This window comes from Apteryx mantelli, chromosome 1 (assembly GCF_036417845.1).
Source record: "Apteryx mantelli isolate bAptMan1 chromosome 1, bAptMan1.hap1, whole genome shotgun sequence".
In the NCBI taxonomy this organism is placed as follows: domain Eukaryota; kingdom Metazoa; phylum Chordata; class Aves; order Apterygiformes; family Apterygidae; genus Apteryx; species Apteryx mantelli.
The window spans coordinates 138,438,731-138,466,512 of NC_089978.1; the positions used below are offsets into that span (position 1 = coordinate 138,438,731).

The 27,782-nt window shown below is 40.0% G+C and overlaps 1 protein-coding gene across 5 annotated transcripts in view; it reads right to left on the bottom strand.

Annotated features, from left to right (window-relative positions):
* Positions 1 to 107: 107 nt before the first annotated feature.
* The window catches only part of CCND2 (cyclin D2), a 51,300-nt gene continuing 23,625 nt past the window's right edge, over positions 108 to 27,782 (bottom strand). For 3 of the 5 annotated variants that reach the window (XM_067304441.1, XM_013948740.2, XM_067304409.1), the window contains one exon: positions 7,788 to 13,267. In XM_067304441.1, the coding sequence (XP_067160542.1) occupies positions 13,112 to 13,267 (156 nt within the window). In that variant the 3' untranslated portion in view covers positions 7,788 to 13,111. Of the gene's footprint in view, positions 1,077 to 7,787; positions 13,268 to 23,046; positions 23,784 to 27,782 lie in introns of those variants that run through there. The other 2 variants (XM_067304435.1, XM_067304414.1) reach the window with 2 other exon arrangements.

A 27,782-nucleotide genomic window follows, 5' to 3' on the forward strand; every position in this document is an offset into this window, starting at 1 on the left:
TCCTCTTCAGAACAGACTTACAATCCCTCTTCCCCCGTCCTGTGGCCAACTGTGCACAAGGCTTACACGCGGCATGAAAAAGGATCAGGCACAGCAACAGGTCACTAGGTATACTGGGTAAAGGCACTCCAGTGAAACAAATCCTTGAGTCATCTGTTCAGTATTCCGTGTTTTATAAGTGATACACATAACTTACCATGTTTACAAAACTTTCATTGGTACACATGGAAAAAAATGGTTAGTAATATTTGTGGAAAACTCATTTCCAGTGTAAAAGTGTTTGATTTGTTTCACAAAGAAAGCTCCAGTTTGTTTAATGCCAAGTGCTTGCTTCAGCTGCAAAAACACTTTGTGTAAGAACTTCTTTTGCATCAAAACCGCACTGCAACCATTCCAAAAGATCATCACAACGACAAGCAGATGCTTAGACACACAATTACTTGCCTGCTTTCCTGAACGATGGTTTTTTTCCACATTAAATATGTTTGAGGCTGCAGCACATGGATTCATTATCTTCATATTTGGCAGAAAGTGTGGGACAGATGCAGCTTGATAACATGTTTGGCGGAAGTGTGTGTGCTGGGGGAAATCTAGCTTTATGTGGCTGCAAATACATCATCTAATGCAGGTATGTGCATTGCACCAATCAACCCTAACCCCCCCCCCACGTGTTTAGAATATTCATTTTTAAAAATTGAAGATTTTGCTCAGCAGTTACCACCATTCTTGGAAAATAATAGAGAAGAGGAATGGGGCTGGGAGAAAAAGAAAAACTGAACTGAACATGCCCACCTACCAATCACCCCCCCACCCCTGCAGACAAATACACACATCACTGTGATGTTTGGAAACTCAGGAATAAAGCTGACATCTGAGCTCAATAAGCTAAATCAGCTCTACTCTTTTTCCTAGCAGTATTCTTTCTGGGGCCAGCTGACAGCATTTGTGGGAGGATACAGGATATATCTGCATTTTGTGGTTCATGCTCTTGTTGCCTATGTATTCTTCCCTGTGTGGGTAAATCGAGGGATTCTTTCTTCAGTTCTTAGGGTTTGATGTTCAAGCTGTCACTTTCCCTAGTGAGAATAGACAAAGCAAAAGAAAAGAAGTCTTACACAAATAGAAATCATTTTGCTGTTCCTTCCCCACCTCCTGTTTTTAAACAGTTCATGAGAAAATGCACATATCAGCAAACTGCAAGTGTGCAATGTGGGATATGTTTTCTTAACAGAAATAGAACATTCACCTCAGGAAAGGCCTTACTCAGAAATATTAAGGCTCTGAAATGGATGACATTATAGAAAAATAGTCATAACAAATTGGACAAATCATGGCTCTATTATTAAATAGGATAACAGGTAATATGTATTTTACGGAGGCAAAAAGCAGGGAAAGAAATGGGAAAGTCACTTAAGGGTGAACAAAATCATCCAGTGAGTTATGAATAATAATAGTGCTAAGGAACTGAGAAAATGCAGTTTGAAATTAATACTTTAATCGTTTTGCTAATAGTGATTTCTAATAGACAATGAGAGTAATGATCCCACTGCTGTTTAACACTGCTGGCAAAATGGACAAAGTAACAGAAGAAACAGTTTCAAATCATCCTTTTCCCTCAGAAAGCTGGTCTAGATAAGACTATAGATTTCAGACAATCTGATTAATTAATCAAAATATTATTTGGTCAGATAGCATATTTCCTTTCGAATTTCACAACAGGATGGAATAAATACCATCCAAAAATCAGTCATTTGAGAAATTCTTCTGGGTTGCCCAGAGACCTGGCCTAACTTTTGAACTTGGTTTATGTTTTAACAGATGAAAATTCTGACTCAAAACTAAAACATAATTAGCAGTTTAAAACACATGATAAATTTTAAAAACACCAGTGGGTCTGTTTCATTCCCTTTTTATCATCCTTAGACAGTGTGGTACAACTTTGTATTTCTACAGTGCTTTTCCTCCACCGATTTCAGAACTGACATTTTCAAATGAAGAAATTAATGACATTTCTAGCTTCTAAATGATCCAGTGCCAAATGACTCAGCTCTAACCTGGTTCTATTGTATCACCATTAAAAACTGTTTTGTTATGGTGATAAGCCCCCAGCTGTGTTTCAAGCATGTTTTAAATGTACAAGAAACAAATGTGAGTTAAGACTATTAGCACCTATAATCTTTTAAGTGCATCTTTTGATACAGGTCACTCTGCCAAAGTGACAGCCCCTCAGGCAAAGAAGTTTTAAGAGACTTTGTCTGATGTCACACAATTCAGTTTTGTGAGTGAAAGAGCTTGAAAGGCCTTAACTTCTGATTTATAACCTTTTTTGACTACCAGATTACGTTTTCTCTTTCCATTATTTATTTCTCTATCTTTGCTCCTGTCTTCTCCTTCATCCTGGTAGTATGGGTATATTGTTGAGCCTATTTTTGAATTAAACCACTAAAACAAATGCTTATAGAGTATAACGTGCTGACACAAGACAAGAAGCTCATTCAAGGAGGAATAAGTATTTTGAAGAAGTCCTCTTAGAAAAAAAGTCTTTTGTGGAGCTGGAAATTGAAAATTTTCAAATGGGAAAATTTTACTCAAAAGATGTTTTGAAACTTGAATAATGTTGACCAACCAGTAAAGTCATCATCATATGTGGATTGCGTATCATTAACATCAGACAATATCAGCAGTCCAGGGAGAGTTCATTTAGTCCACATGAAACAACAGTTAACAATTAGAAATGTAAAACTGAAATCGTAAGATGGGCTGTATCCTCTACAGACCACTTGTCATATCAGGATTTCATCGCTTCCAGCTCTTAGAAACACACCAGCCCAGCAGAAACTTAGGCTGATTTTTTTCTGAATGCTTTCTTCCCTTCCTCCCCCTCTCCCCTCCCCACCCCCCACCTCTCCCTACCTAATATGCTTCTTGAGAATGTGTTGCCACTAAAGAAATTCATAACTTGATCAAATCCTGATGCGGAGATTATGCCATGGATAGTTGTCCTCAAATTTGACAGTCTGGAGATATGGTTGTATAATACCTTTATAGCAACTTACATTCATTGCTTTCATGGAGAAATAATACTAGGAAAGTGTTTAATTATTTTTAAGTCATCTTTCAGTGTGACACACCAGCTGCAAACAGGAAGCAGAGCCAGCCGCATGTGATTGTCCACTGAACAGAAAACCTCCAGTGCTTCTGCAGCAGCACTTGAGACCTTTTTGTGCAAAACCCAAAGTGTAAAACTTCAAGTCATGGGTGCATGTGTTCTGGTTGATGAAGGCATTCAGGTGAGTTGCAAGATAAGTGAAAAAATTCAGTTAAGCATTTTTTTTTTCTGAAGGACATCAAACCCCACGCAGCTCCTCAAGGAGCTCCCAGAATAGCTGTAGTTGTAAAGTTACATTACTGTCATCTAGTGGTCCTCATGAAATACGCAGCCTCAGATTCCACAGTCTCATTCAGTAATTTCCCATTCAAGTTTTGTATTTCACTTAATTACATATGCAATCTCTTGCTTTGGTGCTGCTAGCCATCAAAGAGAATCACATCCAGATTTTATGCATTTCTGCTGCAAATTTATATGATGTTAGGCCAAGTCTTAATCCCTTAATTTGGGAAACTAAATAATATTGTTTGGGCACTGCAGAAAGAGCAATTCTTCACTATTTGTAAGAAGCAAATCCAAACAGATTGAAGTAAATAAGTTCCTGGGAAGGCAAAGAGGTTGAAAAAGAGTAACCTGGGGATGTTGAATGAATTAAGTGAAACTCCTTCCCTTCAAGGATGTTTGGTGACAATCCTGAACTCACTTGTAAACCTCCAGCAGGTTATGTCCCACTCACAGGTTTGTTCAAGTTTTGAAAAGGTTAACCATCAGATAGGCCAACCTATTGCTCTCAAGGGATGCTGGTAAGTTTCTCATTACATGAACTAACATTTTTGCTCTTAGAAGCATTACTGAGTAATCTGAGTAACCGCAGCTCCCAGTGTGGCCAGTCTGCTGACCTTTATGTCTTTCCTTCACCACTCTGCCCTAATTCTTCTTGTAGTTTCTGCATGCTACATTTTGTAGTAGCTCAAACATCATCCCAGCTTCTTCAGAGAAAAATCATTAGCAATAGGCAGCCATCACCAAATTGCTTCCACAAAAGAAGAAAGTTTTAGGGAAACAAAAATCTTTCCCTTTTCTTTCACTTCTTTCCTCACTTCACTTTGCATGGACTCTTTTATCCCATTAGAGCAGGTTGCAGCAGAACTCAGAACAGCCCCTCATACCAGTCACATCACATATAGAGCTCTTGCCCAAGCATAAATATCTCAAATTTATTCACTTGAATGTGTAAACTTAACAGGTCTTGATTTAACCTACTTGCCACAGAGACCTAGCCTTCCCTGTTCAACTCCTTTTCTCACAGGAAGAAAACACAGTGCACCTGAGGCCCATGCTACCATTTGGACTGAATTTATCCCTGTTAGCTAACAAATGTCAGTAATAAGATTCCCACAATTTTCAAATTTCAAGGTACCCAGATTTCCTTCACCTGGCAGTACCAGCAGTAGCATCAGCTGTCATGCATTCTTATTCTTTCTAGTGTAAAAATATTGTGGTATCTGTGCTCCTGCAGCTGCACACAGCTGAAATGCAAGTCACTTTTGAGACCCCTTTTAATATACCATTATGATATTAAGAAAAATGAGAGGTTTTTTTAATATTGCAGGGAGGTACAAAGCCAGCTTTCTCCAAAGGTCTGAAGGGATCCCTGGAGTCTTCTAAAATAAACTTTCCCTTAATTGGGAGAAATGATTCAGTGTGCTGTGAGGTGCAAAGAACTAGAGCATAGCCTGTTTCCTTTAGTGCCAGCTGGCTGGCTTTGATTTGCAAAGCAATGCAGAGATTGCTGTAATATTATTCTCTAAAATCTGAATGCAATACTTTATGTTAGGCTTGCAAGCAACTGTAGAATGGTGCAAAAGTATATCAACAATACAGTTAACAGCATGAGCAAGACCATATTCTTTCTTGGTCTCAGCTTCTTCTCTGTGAAATATATGATTAAAATGCATCTTTTTTGTCTTATTATCTAGATTGCCATTAAGCAATCCAGGTGCCCTTCATGTCTCCCACTCTTTACCCATGGGACATTGTAGTTACAGTATGTTTGAAAATGCTTGTAATTTATGCAGTGTAGAGATGTTCTGTGTATCTTTCTAGACAGAATATGAATGACTGATGGCCTATGACTACAGATAGCTGGGTTCAGTGACCTAGACTGTCATGTGTGTTGATTATAAGAGGATAAAACACCATTGTAATGTTCAAGGGTTAACATCATATTGAGAAAGAAGGACTCCACACCTCTAATCCTTCACAAAACTTAGCAGCTAGATCCTAACTTTTCCTACCGAAGAAAGGAAATGACTTGGCTTTCCAAAGTAGTTTGTTCACTTTCGTCCTTACAAGAAATTCTAACTGCTTTTACATCAGCTTTGCATTTATTGATGTAAATGGTAATTTACAGTACAAGGCAAGAATGAGTTGGGGTTGGTGGGAAAATCTTGACCTATTAAAAATCAACAGTGGAACTCCCGCTGTCTTCAGTAGTCAGAGAATCTTATTCTGCTTGTACAGATTGCCTTAGATTTGTAGGGCTTTTTTGTTTCTTTAGAGCAGCAGAGAAAGAAGACGTAGTTCACCAAAAAGTTAAAAAATATACCCATCGCAGCAGAAGTATCTGAAAAGACTCCTGAAACAAGTATTAAGGATGCCCTCTTTGAAACACCAAGGAAAACTCCTTGCTTTGAAAGATAGACTACATTTCTAGTCTCTACAGAAAGCCTCTGGGAAATATAAACTAAACATAGTCTAATACACTGAGGTTGTAAACACTTAGATACAGAGTTTTTTCTGGTACCTGCCTCCACAATTCTCTTGGACATAAAAACAATCAGTCCAGCACACAGCAGTTTTAAAGCATGATTTTGCTGTGTTGTCCCTCCTTAAAATCCTCAGACTTATGTAAAGTATAGGATCATGATGGGCAGAAATTGTTTGCAGATGGTAAGAAAATGACAACACAAAATGGTTTCACAGGCCAAATAAAAATGGAACTTAACCCTATTGTATGTAGCTTCTCAGCATTCAGTCAGCTTTCTTTAAAGGAAGAGAACAGGCTTCTGTCCAATGAATTGCAAATTTAGTTTCTGGGCACTAAATCCATTAACTAATTTTGAAAACATACATTTATTTAAATTACAACACAAAATCTCTTTTCTGCTAAATCTAGATTTAGCTTTGACACACAAAACTGCAGAACATATCCCTGAAGTTTCAGGAGGGCTATTAGTGACTACAGTGAGAAAAAAAATCTGTCAGGGCCTGAAGAATACCTCTTTGAGCTTTAAACCACAAACAGAAGGTATAAGAACAACCCTCACATGTTCCAGCTCTGAGGCTCTAAGTTAAGCACAGCAAGTGCTGGAGGTTACTAGAAATGTTGTTGAAGTGACTGCCAGAGGAACACAAAGATTCATTAAGTTTTAAAATCTGTATCTTTGGTGTGGATAACCTGTTAAATGAGAGGCTCACAGGTCTCTTTGCAAGGAAGTTTTAAGAGACTTAGCCTGAAGCCACAGCTCCCAACTTGGTGTGATAATGACTGGAAAGATCTGTATCTCCTGACTCATAACCTCATGATTTAGATCATGTTTCTTATCCTGTCTATTATTTCTTCTTCTATTTGTTCTTATCTGTTTCTTCATTTTTGCTCGTTTCTTTGTTTCAGCAACATATGTTTTTGAGTAATTTTCGTTCTTCCTGTTTAAATGTTGCCTTTTTTTCCCCCTTTAATTTCTCTTCTGTCTGCCTGTCAGACTATTAATTTTATGCTGGTGTTACTTTTTCTCTAGTATGCCCACCCAAACACCTGTTCTTCATCCTTTGTTGCATCTTTGTTCTCTCCAAGGGCTCCCAAAAGCCTGAAATTAAGTAGAAAGAAGAACACAGAAGAACACTACTATTTTAGAACAGCAGAGAACTTGGTCTGCTGTTTGATCTGTGAACCAGCAGTGTAAAGGCCACACCAAAGATCAGGCAGTCTTTGCAGTGTCTCTTTATACAGTGCTATGGAGAAGAGACTCTTAGGTCAGGCCAAGCAAGTCAAAGGTGAGGTTGGTCAACTTACAGTAAGTATCCACAAGCATGAAACATGATGAAAGTGGAAGCCGGAGAGGGTCATATGCTAAGGTAGGAGATTCAGTGCAGGGAAGCTTATTTCTTCCCAGTGGCTTCACCACAACCCCCCTCCTTTTACTTACATTTAGTCCAAAGTTTATAAAAAAACAAACAGAATTTTGCAATATGCTAGTTTTCATAATTTTTTTTAATATAATGAATAACTGAGTGGAGATTTAAATAAAACTTAAATGGAATTGTGAAAATGTCCACTCTGTATACTTAAGAGGACTTTTCCATCATTTCTATATAATTTCCACAAAATATTTTAATCCAGCAACTTTCCTTTTTTAGGACTTTGTTCTTTTAGAATATCATTTATCATTTAAATATCTTTTTAAATATCATTTAAATTTCATTAAAAAATGCCAGAATTTGCCTATTCAATAGGCAACGATGAGCTATCATTTAAAAGAAAACTTGTTCTACAACTGCAACATTCAACAGTTCACATTTTATATGCCTAACATGATCTATCTACATAAGAGGCTTTAGAATAACATCTCCTTTTGCATGATCTTCACACTGAAGGAATGAAAACAAGACAGGCAAATTTAGGTCAAGGTGAGTTTATTGTCCATACAGCATACCTAATCCTGCCAAAACACTTTTCTTAAAACCATCTTTAAACTAGTCAAAACAACAGATTATTAATAAAAATGACAACACTGAACAGAGAAGACCTTTTATAAGGTAATCGAGACTACACTGTTTCAGAGTCTTATCCATCAAAAATAATCTCACATACTTTCTAAATACTTCTGTTTACACTGATCATGTCTACTACCTCACTTTCTAGCATCCCCTGACCACATAAACATCCACACCTCTTAAAGAGCACATTGTGAGAGAATATCATTGACTTGATATGGCATCACACTCGTTAAAGCAAAAAAAAAAAAAGTTTGAGAACAGAAACTGTGCAACCGAGAGTGATTTCTGAGGTACATGAGAACATGGTAATAAACATAGTGGAAAAAATCCAGTGACCAGGTGGTTTGCTGAGTACTTAAAAGCTGTCCGACTAGTCAGGCATAAACCATCAGCATTTAAATGGGTTTAAAAGTATTTTTCTCTTTCAAAAGCATGTTGGGAATATAAATAAATTGGTTATGAGGTGCTTCTACTTTACAGTAATGGGATGGAAGGAGAGGAAGATCATCAAAGTACCATCAACAGGAAGCCAAGAGAGAAATGCTTTTAGCAATTGTGCCAGTCACTTGGCACATGCAAAGGTATAGTCAGAAGCATACTTTTTTCATTCATCAGTAGGAAGGTTTATAATTTCTATAATTTGGGGAAAAAAATTCACACCCCATTTGCAATAATGATTTTTTTTTAAATGCCAGATAAAATGGGTGCTATATTAACATACCATATTTTTATTTTGAATGCTACTGTGAAACTGTTTAAGTTCTAGGTTTTACATACTTTAAATACAGTACACTTCTGGTTTTACTAGATCATTAGCATTTTTTAAATGTCATTGCAACTGAGAGCACTGTTAACACTCACTGTGACCTGTGTAGAACTGTTGAGATGGTGTACACATCTGCCTGCCACGTACTGGGTTTGCAAATGGCATTGAGACTCCCAACACAATTTTCACACCCAGTCCTCAGTCCTGTAATCACAACTAGAAGGGCAGACCTCCATGCTTACACCTGCTTCCAGTGAAATCTATGGAACTTGAATGGATGGAGGTTCGTCCGTATGGATGAAGCTTGCAGAACAGAAGCCTTCCTGAGGAAATCTCTGCAGAGAACTAAAATACTGCAGGAAGTGGTACAATGGTTTGTCAGATGGTATTCTTCCCTCTGAGTCCAAATAAATCCAGGGGTGGCAAAATGGTAAGTGTGTCAGTTCTCTGACTATGCTGTCTTTCGAATGAGATGAGAACTGAAAGTCCTGATCACTGTGATTATTAAAGTTCCCACAACACTTTTCATTATCATCAAAAACAGGCTGTCTTGGTCACAGTCCAGCAGAGCTGACTGTAGGGAGTGTTTATCTTGTCTAACTTCAGCTCCCAAACTTAGGTGGTTCAGAATTGCACCTTAATGACAGGCCTTATGCAGACACCAATATAAATACTACTTCCACCTATACCCAAACATGCTGACTTATACGTTCCTTGTAATTCCAATGCTACAGTTGCTTAGTGTTGTTCGGACACTGTCTGCAGTGCTCCAAGCTTGAATAAAGTGATGCAGACCCTTTAAATGTGATGTATACTGTACTGACTTATACTTTCTGTGTAGAGCAACACTAAAACCAATGATGTTTTAAGGGAGCAAGCACAGAATTTAGTCCACAATCTGTGATCTTCTCAGGTATGCTTCCCTATAAAACAACATATATTAATCTCTTGCTTACAAAGACTGTCAAGGAATTACCTGATCTGTCAGAAAATATTACCTCATACATATATTGTATGTGGTTCAAGTCTTGCTCAATAAGACGCTTTTACAGGGTAACTATTTTCCATCCAAGAGAGACACAATTTCTAAATTTTCCATGTTCTTAGTGTGAATGGTTGAGGTGAAGAATCATCACTGTGTGAACAAAACTGTTACCATTTTTTAAAAACACTGCAATCTGCTCAATTTTATCACTGTTCTGCAGATCTGCAACATCTCAAGCTTTAATGCCTTGGCAGAAGTACCCACAATCACTGAAGCAGTTTCTGGAAAGAGCACTTCAGTTTTCAAATTTCTTTAGGAGTATTTAATATTAACCTAATAAGATGGTTTTTTTTCACATAGAGCATTAAAGCATGTAAAAGCTGTGGTTCAAACAGCTCAGCAAAATTATTTAGGTCTCTATTTGTGGGACAGGAAGAGGTTTGGCACCTAGCCACTAAGACAGGACTGCTAGACCTGATCTTCTAGTCTATACTAGGTGTTGTAGGACTATACCAATTATTTCTAAAGGCCTGATTTTGCAAACACTGTTTATGCTCATTACTGCAAGTAATCCTGAGACCTTCTCTGGCTGCTCTGAGGGCTACGTAACAATCGCAGAACAGGTAATGCTATGGGGAGGCACAAGTGCTGCCACATCCCTCACAGCACAGGTGGGGAAGAAGGGCCAGTCTTGTCTCCACCACCATGAATTGCTCAGTGACATCTGTGCTGATGAACTGAGGAGCCTATGGTATGGCACATACATGACTGCTGCTGTTACCTTCTCTTTTGGAGCAAATGGGAATACCAGAAGAGTATCCAACCCCTCTCTGGAAGGGGATCCTGTCTCCTGGTCAGCTCCAGGGGCAGCCAGGCAATGCCAGCAGGCCACAGCCCTCTGGGATTACTTACTGTAACAAGCATTACAAGCATGACCCTAGGCAGTAAAGCAGCCATTCCCATTGCCTAGCATGCTGAGTAGTCATTTGGCAGCTGGTGAAAGTGGATGTGAAATGCTACCAGAGGCACCATTTTGCATCCAGGGTAGGTACACATAACCATGTGCAGGGGAAGCAGTGAAGAATCATGTTGCAAGTGCTTCCAGGATCAAGGCCTAAGTATACAGAATTTTCTCTTGGACAGGTCCTTGGATTAATGTATTTTTTCCACTATGAAAAGGTACCTAAGACCAAAAGGGAGCCAATGCCTTGCTTTCTACAATTTTTCCCCAATGCAACTGGAGTGACCATGCTCTGTTCACCAAAACACTGGCTCCAAGTTGCCTTTTGCATTGACCGTTCCGTTGAGGCTCCCAGCAGAAAAAACTGTCACGTTGTGAGGTATTGTGAAAATGGGAACCATTTTGTTTTGTCCAGTAAACCTGAGGTAAATATACCATCTTTGCAGGATGTGATCAGGAAGGAAAAAATAAAAAAGAAAGAAAAATGGAAAAAATAAAATAAAAAAAATCATGAACACGCTATTAGAAAAAAACTGTACAGGGCATTTCCAGTAAATCAAAGAACTTATCATATCTCCACTTAACCATCTACTTCAGGATTTGAAATTTAAGCAGTAAAATAATATATTATAAAAATGTTCATAAAATAGCAGCACACTCAGTGAAACAATACAGCTAAGTACTGTTAATGTGAATAAGAATGAAACAAATCATAGCTTCTTAGCAGCGCAAAAAAACAAACAAAACCAACCCCCCCCCAAAACAATAAAACCTTAGACTCTTAATCCATTTTCTACCCTCATCTAGCCAAATATGGCTGAGTCCGTTCATAAAATATTCTTCAAAGTAGCATGTTCTTTCTGGATTTTTGTCTTAAAAAATGCAAACATTATATTTGCAAACTGTTAATACAATTGTGCAAAAAAAAAAAAATTGCTCCAACTCCTTTGCCATCTAAATGCCTCTTCTTTACAGACGGAGCAGAAAAATAAATTCAAGTACACTGAATACACCTTTGTAATAAAATTCCAAGTCACACATCTTGACGTTTACCATTTGTGTCTTTTGCACCAGCAATTTTCTTTCGTTGTCCATAGATAAGCATGCAGGTGGTATTAAGATCCTTCTGTGACACTGAACAATACAAATCGTCACGCTTTTATCCGGAATGTCATGACAGGAATGTCATCTGAAGCAAGTGTTGGTATTTCCAGCAATACCACAACTAATGAAGTACACCAGATACTGGAAAATATTGACTATAAAAAGCTATATGCTTTGCTTTTGTGACTTTCTTTTCTTTTCTTTTTATTTTTTTGCTTGGCAAAATTGTCATAAACCATCTCATTTAATCCCTTAGGAACAATTTTCAAAGTGCTTTTCGAATGAAATGGTTTATAATAATGCTCACTGTGGACCAATAAAGTCAATGAAATGCTGAAAAAGTGTGTGTGTGTGTGTGTGTGTGTGTGTGTGTGTGTGTGGTGGAGGGAAGCTGGATAGCGAGAGGAGGGATCAAACCAAATCTCATCTTCTTTAACACAGCGAGAATATGTTAAAAAGAAAGGTGGGCAGAGCATCATTTAATTGTCTTTACGACAAGCTGAGGAGCTGCCAAAAGTTAACACTGACGTGAAGCATTGGCGCTGTAAATAAATATATGCTTTTCACAGATGATCCACTGCATCTTGCAATCCAAAGGCCGGAGGTGGTCTGACTGGCTGACTGGTCGGAATTAATCGGTGCATTTCCCCCATCTAATGTGAACACTTGGTACTCTGGCTTGGCCCACAGTTGGGTAAGTGGGATTGCCCTTATGCCAAAGATGCTGCTGTGTTTAGAATGAACCATTTCTGAAGGAAAAGTAGAAAAAGTCAGAGGGGAGAGAGAAATAAATAAAAAAAAAAACACCTGCTCTTCTGGCTGGCAAAATAAAGCATCTTCTTTCTTAGGTAGCAGCTACCACAGACAGCAAGAGTAAACAAAACTAACATACAGAGATCCAACAAACACTTCTGACTAATAACAGAGGTGACAGATCAGCAAATCTCTTCTGCATTCAAAATGATTCAATTGCTTCAGGGATCTTTTCCCACTTTGCCCTAACCCCTTACTCTATTGCTTTGCAATCTAGTCAAGCTGTAAAATCGCACACACAATTCCTTTCTTAATTCTAAAAAAGGGGTGTATGCACTAATACACAGACAAGTATACTCTACTTTGTTCCCACAAATGCAGGCTTACATTTATCTAGCTACTTTGTATGCTTTTATAAGCATTTAATATCACTGATGCATAATCAAATAGCAATTACCAAATATATTGTGGGATTCCCTTCTGTAGAACATCACAGGCACCAAATACATTTTTTTCATTATTCAGTTTTTGTTTTTTCTTTACCTAAAAGAGCTTTAAATACGTTCTATGTGGGAGCAGATTAAAAAAAATCACTCTAAATAACAAAAATATAAGGGCTGGGGGAGCAAGCGTGACTTTTCTGCGCTGATGTCCTCACAGGTTGATATCTCTCACATCTGTGGGAGTGCTGGCCTGGTCCAGTTCATCCACCATCTTAGAAGGATTGCTTTGCTGTTGCTGCTGTCGGACTTGCCTAAGGTTGCTTACTAGCACGGACTCAATCTGTTCTTGACAAGCTTTAAGGCAGTCCTAGAGAACAGAAAGCAAATTAATGTTAGTGGATATTTTCTTTTTCTTCCTGAGCTAGTAAAAGTTGGAAGAAGAGTGGAAATCAGATATTCCTGAGGAGTGTCTGCTGTGACAGAAAATGACCTAGAATTCTTAAAAGTAATCACTGTTTATAAATTCCCTTGGGTTGAAAAATGCAAATTCCATGTTTATCATAACCTCCAAATTTTAATATTTTACCTCTCCTTGCTCATTTGTGTTGCCTTTCTGGGCAGAAACTCAGAGTATTCCTCAGCACCCTTGTGTACAATGCAGGACAGGGTATAGGAATTTTTGCGTTCTCTTATGCAGCATTAAGTGTTTTGGATTTGTCTTCGCTATTAAAAAAAGCTGTATTTTTCTCCTGAAGTAATAAGCATGTGCTATACCAAGGTAACACATACAGGGATACTTCAGTTTTACTGTTATGCAAACTCACCACATTCAGGTGAAGGAGGAGGTTTGAGCTCCCCAAAAAGGTGCTTTATGACTGCATTATCAGTCCTGTATTTGGCACCCCAAGACAAGGGCAAAAGAAGGGTCTGTTTATCTGTGAAAGCCCATGCAAAAAGAAAAGGTCCAGAACAAAAAAAATACTTAGTGTTGAAAAGTACTGCTTCCAAACACATCTTAGAACATGGCTGTAGCATGGGTCATTACTTCAACACATCTTGGCACTTTCCTTTAAAGAGTCTTTTCTGAAGAAGTAAAAAAGAGCCATCTCTGTGGTGAGTCTCCAAATGAAAATCCTCTACCCAGACTCTGAAAAAGGCAATCAAACATTAATACAGTGCAAATCACACTGCTCTGTAACTGAGCTCTGGAAAAGGAACCAGGTCCTTGTCCATGAAGAAGGAACTTGCCACACAGTCCCAGACATACAGACACAAACCCATTCCCTCAACACTTTCCAAAGAAGAAAAAAGACTTCAGCAGCAGAAAGGGGAAAGGTATAGGGTAAACTCCCACACCTTAATTCTGAGCTGTTAAAACAGCCCTAGGTAAACAATTAGAAATAATCTGTACAAGATACTAAAGCAAAGACAGCTACCAGAAAAAGATAAAATAAAAGTCAAAAATGCACAACCAGACCTCAGAGACTACTACATTGCAGATTATTCCTTAAAGGATTTGGAGAAAGACAAGCGCAAAGTATAGCAACGCAAATTTGGAAGCCCTATGCATCAGGAGTCCTGTAACAATTATGAAGTATAAGCACACAAGCAAATGGGACAGATTTGCCACACTTAAGCCAGATGCGGTGACAAACAACAAGACCTTAAAATATTACAGGATGTTCCATATTCTTGGTAATACACTGGAAGACCAAATAATGTGGTTAATAAAAAGAGAGAGGTGAGAAAAGACTGAAAAACGTCTAGTTATAGCAGAAATTTAAAAATAAAATGCAGGTCATGACATTATAAACACAATACTAATTCCCTCCAGTGTGCTGGGATTGTGAGAGGGAATCAAAACGATACTGTGTATGCAGGCAGGTGGTACTGTTATAAATGTTTTTGTCCAAAAGCAGCCCTGAGGAGTCCTTCTAAAATACTGAAACAGTTACGAATACTGTGAACTCACTGAAGCTTTGGTCTGTGTAAGAGCTCATTAACAACTGGGTGCCCTCCCAAAGACTTCAGACAGCAGAGAAATGCAGTCTTTGGTAGTACGTTTTACAACAGAGTGTTTTAACCATAGATCTTGCAGCACCTGGCAGGGCAATTCAAGCTGGCATCACTGTTCCCACATCCAGGCAGGGAAGCTGCAGAATAGTTGTGTGCTGAGCTCTAGCGTGTCACACTGGCAGTGGAGCCAGCCCCAGGACAATACATGGCCTGGGAGTACAACTTGGGGAAGCCGGGCTCTGACTGGCAACACCCACCTTCTCTGTGCAATGTCAAGTTACTTTGGAAAGCGTGAAATATGCATGTACATGGGTTTAATCTGTCAATCCTGGCCAGGCTAGAAAAACATGTCAAATGTGGACTATCTGTTCCCCTGACGACATCTGCATCCTTGATGCATGCAATTTGTTCTGGTGTGTCATGAACACCCATTTTTCTTGGCTACTGGTCAGCAACCACTAGCTGTAGAGCCATATCCTCTCTTTCCAGAGAAACTGTTTGGCTTAACATAATAAACATCACACCCTTTCTCTCCAGATATATCTGCTAAAGAGAGGACATAGGGAATGGTTTTTCACGCTGACCCAGGGAAAATGGGTTGGATGAGATGCTGGCTGCAGTAGAGATAAAAAATATTCATAGTAATATGGATGACACCAGCCAAAGCCAACACTGTTCAGCTAGAAAGAGATGGCATCTAAGTCACCTGAGTATCTGGGCTACCTGCGTGCAATCAAATGCAGAAATTTGATCCCTCTGGAAGAATAATCATGGTTAGCAGCACTATGGTGAAGCAGAGTACAAGGCATGGTGATACTGAAAATGGGTGCTGCAACGTCACGTTCATACAACATAGATGGCAGGCACAGTGAGCCTTCCCTGGGTTTGTCTTTCATCCTGAGAGCAGGGGATTGCGGGATTGCCCATGAAAAAGTGGCTGTGTTCAAGTGCACCAGCTTGTGGCCATACCATACCTACCCCAGTACAGCTCCACTATATGCAAAGCTTCTGTCTGCTAGCAACTTTCCTAAGTTTTAGTCACTGGTGCTAAACTTTTCCATGCTTTACCCTCTGTCTCAGACTGATTTTCTGATTTTTTTATTAAGGAGGATACAACCAACAACAAAAAAAATGCTGCTGTTTCCAAAAAAGAGGTTAAGGAAAACAGGCAATTTTACCAACATAAGCCAGATCTTAACCAAAGTTTTGGGTTTTTTTTGATAAGATGAAGCATAATTAGAATTTGGCATGGGACACGTAGAGGTCAGATACTCTTTGATATCCTCAAGAAAACACATCCCATGTTTAGCCAAGAGACATGGCTTGGAAAACTTCATTTTGCACATGTTCGGTTAACTTCCACAGCACTGAACCCACGAGGCAGATCTGCAGAAGCAAACTTATGTTTGCTGTTCTGTTTGCTGTTGCCTCCTCAGTCTTCTAATAAGAAGACTGAAGCCAAAATGAAGGGGAATGGTGTTCTCATTGACCAGAGGGAAGACCACTTCTCCTAGCTCCTGCTTAGTTCGCTTTTAGCACTGGACAATAGAAGGAGAAGACTTTAAGACCAGTCTTGAATTTCTGACTACTAATACTCACAGATGTCAGTAAGTTTGGTAAACTTCATTCATAGTCTTTACGATCAAGAAGGTCTATGCTTCAAGAAGTTCTCTCCTATTTTAGAGAGGAGAGCAGAGTTTGTAGCTAACCACAGAGATACAATTCTGTTCCCTGATTGACCCAAGTGGGGTCCCTGCCATGGTGCACAGGAACTCCCTGCCAGCCCATGCATGCACGTATCCAACTCCAGATTACAGGAAGAACAGTATGCATATGTCACACCATTGACATGGAGTCAGGATATGAATAAAGCATCATCTTGAAGCTAGAGAGCTGGGACACAGACAGGTTAAGATGGCTTTGGGAGTACTGAGCACCAAATTCAGGTGAGTGGTTGTGGGCTCCTTGTTTCACAGAGCACAGTGAACAGCTGTAGGGCTCAGAACCATGGAGCACCTAAAAAGCCAATTAAATTCCCAGGGATGCAGGAATTATCGGCATATTAAATAAAGGACAGTTCAAGAGAAACAGCATCACTCAGGCTGGAAGGCCACATTTGAATATGCTCATCCAAATAGCTCGCCCTTTATGGCACGGGCAGTCACATGAAGTGTCAGTCTCTTAAGCACTGCTCGAATCCCTTGCAACAGCGGACACTGGCTCTTCACAGCACACGGGCGGAGCCACGGGGTGGATGTGACCCAGGCTGCATTCTGGTAAGGATTCCTGCCGCGCACTGTCTCCATCCCATGCCAGAGGGGCTGGCTTTCTCAGGATTCAGCATTGCAAAACGCCTCATGTGGCAACTCTGTCAGCAGGAGGTTAATCAAAAAAATGCAGAGTTACCAAACACATGGTTTATGGATTTGCTTAATTACAAATGGAGTTCGATCAAGGAGGGTATGCCTAAAATTAGACCTCCCAAGACTTCCTGGCAGCCAGAACATGGGGCAGTCCATCTCTCTGCTTGGGCCAAACAGCTGTGCTTCATTCCTCCCAGAAGGCACAGGGCTGAAGTCCACTGGACTCTCACTCTTGGAGAGAAGTGAAGTTTTAACATGTAGTGTGCTCAGATTGCGCAGGAAGCCTCAGAAGTGAGTGAACAAGACAAATGTCTCTAAAGATGCACTAAAATGTGAGCATGGTGGATTTGCTGGTGCTGAGACATGGAACAGACAAGCAAGACTCTAGCATGCTTCACCTCCTAGGGTTCTTCCTTCTCCTTCCTTTTAACGAAAGGTAAGGAGAAGGGCTTCTCTGTGTGCTTCCACTTTCCTGCTGCTGCTGACATTCCATCTAGTTATTTTAAGGTAAGAATATGTACTTTCATTTAATCAGGTAAAAGCTTTTTATAGCCAGGGGCTTGCTCTTGTAATATTGGGGGCTTAGTGATTTCCTAATACTAGAACTGATTGCTTAGCAATGGGAGCTGGGCAATTTCCTTAGTCAAGTAGGTGACTGCTAGAAGCTATCAGAAACTCAGATAAAGAAAACTCCCCATTATTAGCTTGGGCAGGTTCTAGGTCCATTACCAGTGTTCCCCTGTTTGTGAGACGGCAATAGTAATGAGTTGTTTCGTGGGCATGGAGCTGATGCAGTTATGCTGGCAGGCAGTTCTGTACCTAACTGAAACTGCCTCTTGCTTGTAGAAACTGCTTCTTGCTTGGGTAATTGGGCGCTAAGATTTCCTGAATAGATTCTGGGAAAATGTAAGAGAGCTAATCAATGTTTTGAGAGTAGCTCCGTTCAAAGAAGCAACCCTCCTGCACTGTTTCTTTCTGTAACGTGCTTGCTGAAGCCGATCAGATCAGATCTGGTTTTGGGCAGCTCCACCCAATAGTGATGCTTGCTCAAAGAGTGGCCTCTGGACCTCACACTCCCTTTGCTGCCTGCAGACAACACATGCAGGCTTCAGTGTGCTCTGGAGAGCAGGATCTGGCTGTGCTGGAGGACACATGCTGCCCATATGGTTGTTCGTTCTGCCCTTGAAGGTAATTTGGGAGCCAGCCTTCTCCAAAAATGGAGGTTCAGCCCACCTGGCACAGATGGAGCTCCTGGATGAGGGGAATTTCATGCAGCGTGCACAGTCCTGTAACACCATCTCCCTACAGCCTCTCATTTCCTAGCTGTAACAGTTCTCCTTGGAGCAGATCCTGAAGCTGTTTCCATTTAAATCTGTGGCCAAATTGAGCAGGATCAGACCCAGAAATGGAGGAAAGAGCAGGGACACTAATTCGTAGAATATTGTGATAGACTAATGCACTTTTTGTATAAGGGCATTCAGCATTCTTTTAAAGCACAATACTGCAAAATCTCAAAATAATATGTCCTCCTGAAAATAAGCCAGATTTTTTACAAGCAGCTACAGACTTGAGAGCTTAATGAGGCAAATTCCTTACACCAGGCATGGGGAAGGAAGGGGTGGTGACACACGCAACGTAAGGCCCGAGCATTTGGAGCCAGCTTTGTCTGTTTCTAAATACCCTTATGCACTATCATTTGTACTGTAATTATAAAAACTTTGCAAAAGTCACTATAATGCTTCAATTAATTTATGAAGAGCCTAAAATCTCTAAGTACTCTTATACAGAAATGGGTCATTTTCAGTGACTTCATTTTGTAGACAAAACCAACAAAGCAGTCCAGGCTGGAATTAGCACCGTTTTCATGGATTTTGTTTTATACAGGGATCCACAAGCCGCTAGCTGGGGTACTGATTTTGTCATGGGTTAGTGTTGGTCTACACTCACATTTTGAACATAATGTACAGGCATACCTCGTTTTATCGTGCTTCGCTTTATTACGCTTTGCAGATACTGCATTTTTTACAAATTGAAGGTTTGTGGCAACCCTCCGCCAAACAAGTCTATCATTGGCGCCATTTTTCCAGAAGCATGTACTCACTTCGTGTCTCTGTGCCACATTTTGGTAATTCTTGCAATATTTCAAACTTTTTCATTACTATTATATCTGTTATGTGATCTGTGATCAGTGATCTTTGATGTTACTATTGTAATTGTTTTGGGACACCACAAACCGCGCCAATATAAGACAGCAAACTTAATCGATAAATGGTGTGTGTATTCTGACTGCTCCACCGACCGGCTGTTCCCCCATTTCTCTTCCTCTCCTCAGGCCTTCCTATTCCCTGAGCCACAACAATATTGAAATTAGGCCAATTAATAACCCTACAATGACCTCCAAGTGTTCAAGTGAAAGAAAGAGTCGCACGTCTCTCACTTTAAATCAAAAGCTAGAAATGATGAAGCTTAGTGAGGAAGACATGTCAAAAGCCGAGATAGGCTGAAAGCTAGGCCTCTTGCGCCAAACAGTTAGCCAAGTTGTGAATGCAAAGGAAAAGTTCTTGAAGGAAATTCAAAGTGCTACTCCAGTGAACACACCAATGATAAGAAAGCGAAACAGCCTTATTGCTGATATGGAGAAAGTTTTAGTGGTCTGGATAGAAGATCAAACCAGCCACAACATTCCCTTAAGCCAAAGCCTAATCCAGAGCAAGGCCTGAACTCTCTTCAATTCTATGAAGGCTGAGAGAGGTGAGGAAGCTGCAGAAGAAAAGTTTGAAGTTAGCAGAGGTTGGTTCATGAGGTTTAAGGAAAGAAGCCGTCTCCATAACATAAAAGTGCAAGGTGAAGCAGCAAGTGCTGATGTAGAAGCTGCAGCAAGTTATCCAGAAGATCTAGCTAAGATAATTGATGAAGGTGGCTACACTAAACAACAGATTTTCAGTGTAGACGAAACAGCCTTCTACTGGAAGAAGATGCCATCTAGGTCTTTCACAGCTAGAGAGGAGAAGTCAATGCCTGGCTTCAAGGGACAGGCTGACTCTCTTGTTAGGGGCTAATGCAGCTGGTGACTTTAAGTTGAAGCCAATGCTCATTTACCATTCCGAAAATCCTAGGGCTCTTAAGAACTACGCTAAATCTACTCTGCCTGTGCTCTGTAAATGCAACAACAAAGCCTGGATGACAGCACATCTGTTTACAACATGGTTTACTGAATATTTTAAGCCCACTGTTGAGACCTACTGCTCAGAAGAAAAGATGCCTTTCAAAATATTACTGCTCATTGACAAGGCACCTGGTCACCCAAGAGCTCTGATGGAGATGTACAACAAGATTAATGTTGCTTTCATGCCTGCTAGCGCAACATCCATTCTGCAGCCCATGGATCAAGGAGTCATTTCAACTTTCAGGTCTTATTATTTAAGAAATACATCTCGTAAGGCTATAGCTGCCATAGATAGTGAGTAAATGGTGAGGATTCACCATTCTAGATGCCATTAAGAACATTTGTGATTCATGGGAGGAGGTCAAAATATCAACATTAACAGGAGTTTGGGAGAAGTTGATTCCAACTCTCACGGATGACTTTGAGGGGTTCAAGACTTCAGTGGAGGAAGTAACTGCAGATGTGGTGGAAATAGCAAGAGAACTAGAATTGGAAGTGGAGCCTGAAGATGTGACTGAATTGCTGCAATCTCATGATAAAACTTTAATGCATGAGGAGTTGCTTCTTATGGATGAGCAAAGAAAGTGGTTTCTTGAGATGGAATCTACTCCTGGTGAGGATGCTGTGAACACTGTTGAAATGACAACAAAGGATTTAGAATACTACATAAACTTAAAGCAGCGGCAGGGTTTGAGAGGACTGACTCCAATTTTGAAAGAAGATCTATTGTGGGTAAAATGCTATCAAACAGCATCACATGCTACAGAGAAATCCTTTGTGAAAGGAAGAGTCAATCGATGCGGCAAACTTCACTGCTGTCTTATTGTAAGAAATTGCCACAGCCACCCTAACCTTCAGCAACCACCACTCTGATCAGTCAGCAGCCATCCACATCAAAGCAAGACCCTCCATCAGCAAAAAGATTATGACTCGCTGAAGGCTCAGATGATGGTTAGCACTTTTTAGCAATAAAGTATTTTTAATTAAGGTAAGTACTTTTTCTTTTTTTAAACATAATGCTATTGCACACTTAAGAGACTACAGTATAGTGTAAATGTAACTTTTACATGCACTGGGAAACCAAAGAATTCATGTGACTTGCTTTATTGCGATATTTGCTTTATTGCAGTGGTCTGGAACCGAACCCGCAGTATCTCCAAGGTACGCCTGTACCACTGAAGTTCTTAAAACAAACAAAAATACAGTAAAATGACCAGCATATTGCATTCAATGTGTAATAGCTTTCAAAAAAGTTGTTGCTATTAGCAAACTAGAGCTTGGTTTTCGTTAACATGAATAATACATTCTATTTAATTAGTCTTGTCTACAAAGCATCTATACATGAAATTGAAATTGCCTGGCCAGCAGAAACTTACACTGGTGAAACTTTATTTTGTAGGTTGTCCTGTTCTACAATCAAAATCTAGTAAGATAAAAAAACACAGGCCAGACTCATGAGTGCACCTCAGTCATGCAGCAAAATGAGCTGGAACGTACCAGCAGATCTAGCCCAAACTCTTCCGTACTGATGACTGAGATACTACAGGATTGCCCACCTGAGGCTGGCACTGTGCAATCATTAATCCTGGATCTGGGTCCTGCTCGTTCAGCCAACCATACTGATTTTATGAAGAACACACAAAGGCCCACAACAGTACTTCTGTCAAAGTATTCCAACTGCATGATGGGTTGGAAAATGAGGCTCTCACCACACTAGCTGTGGGACAACCGGCGACACCTTAGTTTTATGCCAGATGAGATACTAAATAAATCTGTCAATTTCTAAAAATAAACTGGATTTGGCAGAGGAGGTTTACACCTGGCCAATATGGCATGTGGGCAAAGGGCTTTTAATCTTACATTAAAAATCCTAAAACTCAATTTGTGGTGCACTTGAAACATAGTCCCAGTCTGCAACTAGCTTGAAGAAGTATGAAGTAAGCCAAGTGGATGGTAATCTTACAGGTGAAAGGAAAGAATGAATATGTTATATTGTCAGCCCAACCATCAGAGTACGACACACCAAGTGGCTTATTTTGTAGACAGGGCTACCACTTCTGTTTGCCTCAGTGGAACTTCCTGTCAATCCAAAGTAAATCATATAATTCAAAATAAAAACCAGCCTGCTGGAGCCAATAACCTGGCCTTCCTATAATGCAGTGTTTTTCTCCCCTCAAGGTTTCATGTGGATTTGCTGCAGGTATACATACTTTCCTGTCCAGCTTTCATTTTGCAAGCTCTATATACTACTGACAAGAGTGAATTAAAGCTTTAAAATTCAGATCAAAGAAAAATAGCAATTCCACTACTTTCAACAAATTTTCCTTAGAAGAACACTATAATGTACTTAAGTAATGACCCAAGATTTTAAAACACAGGGATTGGGCCAATCATTCAGAATGGCGTAGCATCGGTATTGTTTTTATAAAAAAGCTTTTTAAGTGTGTGTCACATGGATCAACTTCCTCATTCTTCTTTATGGTCTAGTAGTTTTAATGATTAAAATAGTTCAGGTACTTTCCATTCCATAGTTTTATTTTTAGTTCAACATGTGCAGAACTAAGAAAACAATTAACTTTTTTTTTTCTGAAACTTCTTCATTCCTGGGTAATTTTACTAGCACATTCAAAAAGCATTTGAAGGCAAAGAAATGCTTTTCTGTGTCTGATGAGGAGTAACGTCATGGCTGTGATGGAAATGTAGATAGTGAAAATGACTGGAAGGAGAAATAAGCAGCACTATGGCAGGATCGAGTTATTCAAGTCAACAATAATTGAGGAATCAATTTTCATGCATGACAATCTTGAAAGAAAACACAAGCATGAAGAAAGATCATGCATAGTATTACACACAATTCATTTTCTTGAACTTTTCAACACCTCTATAATACATATACACCATGTCCCCCACCAGACTTTCAGTTTTACGTTTATGTTTAAAATGCTATTATGAAAATGTTTGCCATTGGTGATCTATTATGTGAGGCATCCCACTCAGCTCAGTAATGAGGCTCTCACTTTGCACTGGTGATCAGTGGGATTTCCACCCAACTCCTCTAAGCTGTGGAACCATCTCACAGTGCCTCATGCAACCTGACCACACAGGGCACTCCGTTCTCCCTAATTTACTGAATCAAACAGATAGAGCACATCCTCTCCATCTTGCAAGATCATGACTGGCATGGTAAATTAGAAAAAAATAAGCGGGGGGCAGGGATGAAAATCCATTTTATAACTGTTCTAATAACTTACTTGGGTTTCTGCCATAGATTTTATTTAGCCATATGCATGTCTTCCTTGGCATCTGCTCCAAAGTCCACTGAACCTGACAGATTGTACCTTTTGGATGACAATGATCTTTGCATTAGATACTTCCACAAGAGAGTAGCTGTACCACCACATTCTCCACAAAGAAAGATATAACTCTTCTCAAATGTCAATAGTGGAGAGTAATAATAAGGTAAATCATTTCAATCATAAATCTTTTCTCTCTTTCCCCATTCTGAATTATTCCAGAGCTTCTGGGACCATTTGCCCACTATGGCTGTATATTTATTGCACCTATTCCAATGGTGACAGCCACACTAGAACAGACTCAAACCACTGGATCCATTTCACAGCCAAGCAGTGGTGTGAATTGCTAACGCACCCCTGGATCCACACTGGTCATGTAACCCTTGCTTCTGCCTGGCTTCGAGCTGCCTGTGCCAGTAACCATCCCAGGCGCTCTCAGTCGCAACGCTCACTGACTTCGTCAGGCAGCAGGGCATGCCTTGCAGGAGCAAGCGCTGCATGCCAAATTCCTCTCTGCTCTTTTACCATTGGGTAAAAAAAAAAAAAAAAAAGAATTGCCCTAGGACACAGCACTTTCTGTATCATGATTTTTAGATGCCCTTTGGCATCTCAGTTTTGGTCTTGCCTTGGAGTAGAAATAAGCAAGCTTACCCCAGCAAGCCTCTTTATGTTTGTTTGTTTGCTTTATTAAAGATGACCTTTAGGGAAACATTTGGGTGCATGGAAACTGATCTGAACCTTGCAGCCATCTAGCTTTTGCCCTTCTGAAACTGCACTCATTTGAGAGTACCAGCGTGTAGGGAACATTTCCTATGGGCAGCATTTAAGAAAGAAACCAAAGGCTGCAAAACTACTCTTTAAAGAGATTCCATTTTAATTCTGTTAAATATAAATATAGCATAACCCTGGGCAAGATGTTAGCTTTATCATGGAGTTTTGTATCAGCAACCACAGAATAACGCCAGCATCAGCAGAAGACTGATCCATTGAACAGCTTCGATCAGACCAATGAGAAGTCATTTCAGAGAAGTGACATTATAATTTTGAATTCTACCATGAAAGAACGTATCTCTAGTTCTCTGAGGGCAGGTAGGTAACTCCAGAGAGGAAAGGACTCCAACCAGTGCGGATCAGCATGCCTGCCATCGCTAACGCAGCCCAAGCTGCACTGGGGTCAGGCCAACAGCAAGGGAGAGCCATGAAATCCGATATGATGACAAGCCTGAAGACAACCACACTAAATAAACCAGTGGGTCATTTATTTCTCAAGGACTTTCAAAAACCAAACCACGACACTGCTCTCTTTTACAACCACCAGCAGAACAACACTAGGGCTTTTGTTTTATATAATGTATGTACACAAATGATCCAAAACACTGAGCTATAACTCCACTGGCACTTTTTTATACTCCTACATTTCCTGACAAAATTTAGAAGCCTAGACTCAAACTCTGGGCACTTTGCTGTGTGCTGTAATTCTGAAAGCCAAGAACACAGCAAAATTCTTTTGGCATTTTTTTGTTAAAAGGCGTTTTCCCTATACTTTCGCTACTCCACAAATAACTGTTAATGCCACTGATGACTGCTCTAAAGAGCTCTTCCTCTTTCTTCAAACTAAATAGAAACTAACTGCAAGAGGGAAATCAGAAAAGGACTTCTTTTAGGAGCAAGACCTGATATGATAAATAGAAAGGATGCCAGAGATACCTGAAGTGACAGTACTCTTCATCTGTCATGTACACACTGCTTGGATCTAAGAAAGCAGTAATTAGTCATGCATTGAAGATTTGGGATTTTCATCAAATCCAGTGTGGGACATGTGACCTGCACTTCTAAATACAAAAGGCAGCTGGATTCCTCTGCTGGTTCAAACCCCTCCAAAGCACATTCTCCACTGCTGACATAAACGGGGACTCTTTCCCTAACTGGGGCCTTCATTTGCAGAACACTGCCCTTAAGCGCCTCCACATTCTCCAAAACAAGAGCCTGAAGAGCAGCTATGGGAATATCATGCCCATTTACTACATTTATCATATCTCAGTGATCTCACATCTAATGGATGTAGTTTAAAAACAGAAATATTTTCCCTCCTAAATGTGTTTATTTTTGCTACTGTAACAAACAGCATCAATTACAGATAAGCTTCTATGTCTCTGTTTTTCCATCTGCAAATACAGAAAATACTAATTTGCTGTTCCAAAGGGCATTTCATGTAGACTAATGGGGACATCTCACTTAAAAAAAATCACATCTATGCCAGAATTTCTTAACTTACTATTATTACATTATTGTAGTAATGTAAGATATAAGATGACTAACATTAAGGAATCTGATGGCACATTTTTCCCTGCAATTTTTCAGTCTTTTCAGCACTTTCAACAGTATGCTTTTTAGATTCAGTTCCACTATGTGCTTAAACAGTCAGTTTGTTGGTTTCCTGTTGCTTGTGCGGGTATTTCTCATAGCAACAGGAGAGAACAATGTTTTCAGAACTGGAAAAAGTGAGAGTAAAGCCAAAACACTGGTGGGGCAATCCAGGGGCAGATGTCCTGCTTGCAATTATACTCCCTGCTTAATGTGACTTGCGATTTCAAGTTGATTGTGTCTCTCTAACAGGTATGGGAATACTTTGCAATTGTCAGATAAAAAAAAGAGTTTACTGTTCTTACCCTGATGTAATACGTCATGACTGGTTATTAAAAATGGGATTTTAGAAAAGCTGCAATGATCTGTCTGCATTACACAGAGCTCTGTGAGAACAGACCGTGCATACAGGGGAATCTCTGCTGGCCATTAGCAGTGTCTCCTGTCAGCTTGCGCAGGTCCCACATCTGCAGCAGTGTAGTTCGGGGCAAGGCTCCAGCCAGATGATGGTAGTCCATCAGCCGCCCCGGCGACTTGACAGTGCTGTTTGTGATGTGGAGCTCATTACTCGGGGGCCTCACTTCACTTCCTCTGCGTGCTGGCTGGCTCCGGCGGTGTGGCACCCTCCGCTGCATTTATGAATGGACTTGACGGAACTCGGCGATTAGCCTCCAATGTAACTGCATCACCCCATTGTTACTACACACGCACAGCACTCACTGGGGAACAAAACGCTGAATGAACTCGAGCAGCTGACAACTCAGGCAAAGACAACTTAGGAAACTATCTCATTCTTCCTTTCTTTGAAGGCTATTTTGTCTGTTGTTTCCTTGCATACAAAATGTGGCCTGCAACAAATAAGGCAGGATAAGATACAGCAAGTCCTGTTACTTGGTTCCAAAACCACAGGCCCTAAACACTACAAAGGAGAGAATAAATGGTGTATGTGCTTTACAGACAATGTTCAAATGCTATCCATTTGAGATAGATTTCCATGATTTTACACTGCAGTTCAACAAAAAAATGAATTCTTGAATGTGGTGGTTCTGATCTTCATTTCTGTGCAGAAATTTGCAAGTATCTTTATGCAGGGACTTTTCAGACCCTGGAAAAAAATTCCCAGCGCTAACATGTAGCACATTTAAATGAAGATATTTCAAATGTTATTTATTATGGATCCAGTCTTCGAAACAGCCTGACTCCATATTTTCAAGGACTCACAGCCAGCTGTTTTGATATGACTTTAATAATAGCTTGGTTCCTTTTTTCTTTCTACCTCAGGCTCATAAATATGCTTTGAATTTTCAAAACCACACAGAACACACCAGTTCCCATCTGGGAACAAACTTTTAAAATGGACTTGTACCCATGTACCAAACTACATGCAGGCTCTGCCTGAAAATCCTTTCCTTAATGATGACGCTGGAGAACCACTCATTTGGTCCTGACTCCAGCCTTGACAGCTGAGCTCTAGGAAGCTGCTCATTATGTGGGCATATAACCCTCTCTATCACACAGCATGAATGTGGCCAGCCCTTCTGGCTGCTATCATCCTACAAAGTTTGTAACAAAAATAACTACAACCAACTTAATTTGGAATCTAACCTTGTCAGCTTTTATCAAGGATGATGAAGACTGAATGTATTTTTAATATGAAATAGTAATTTTTGACTCATTGAA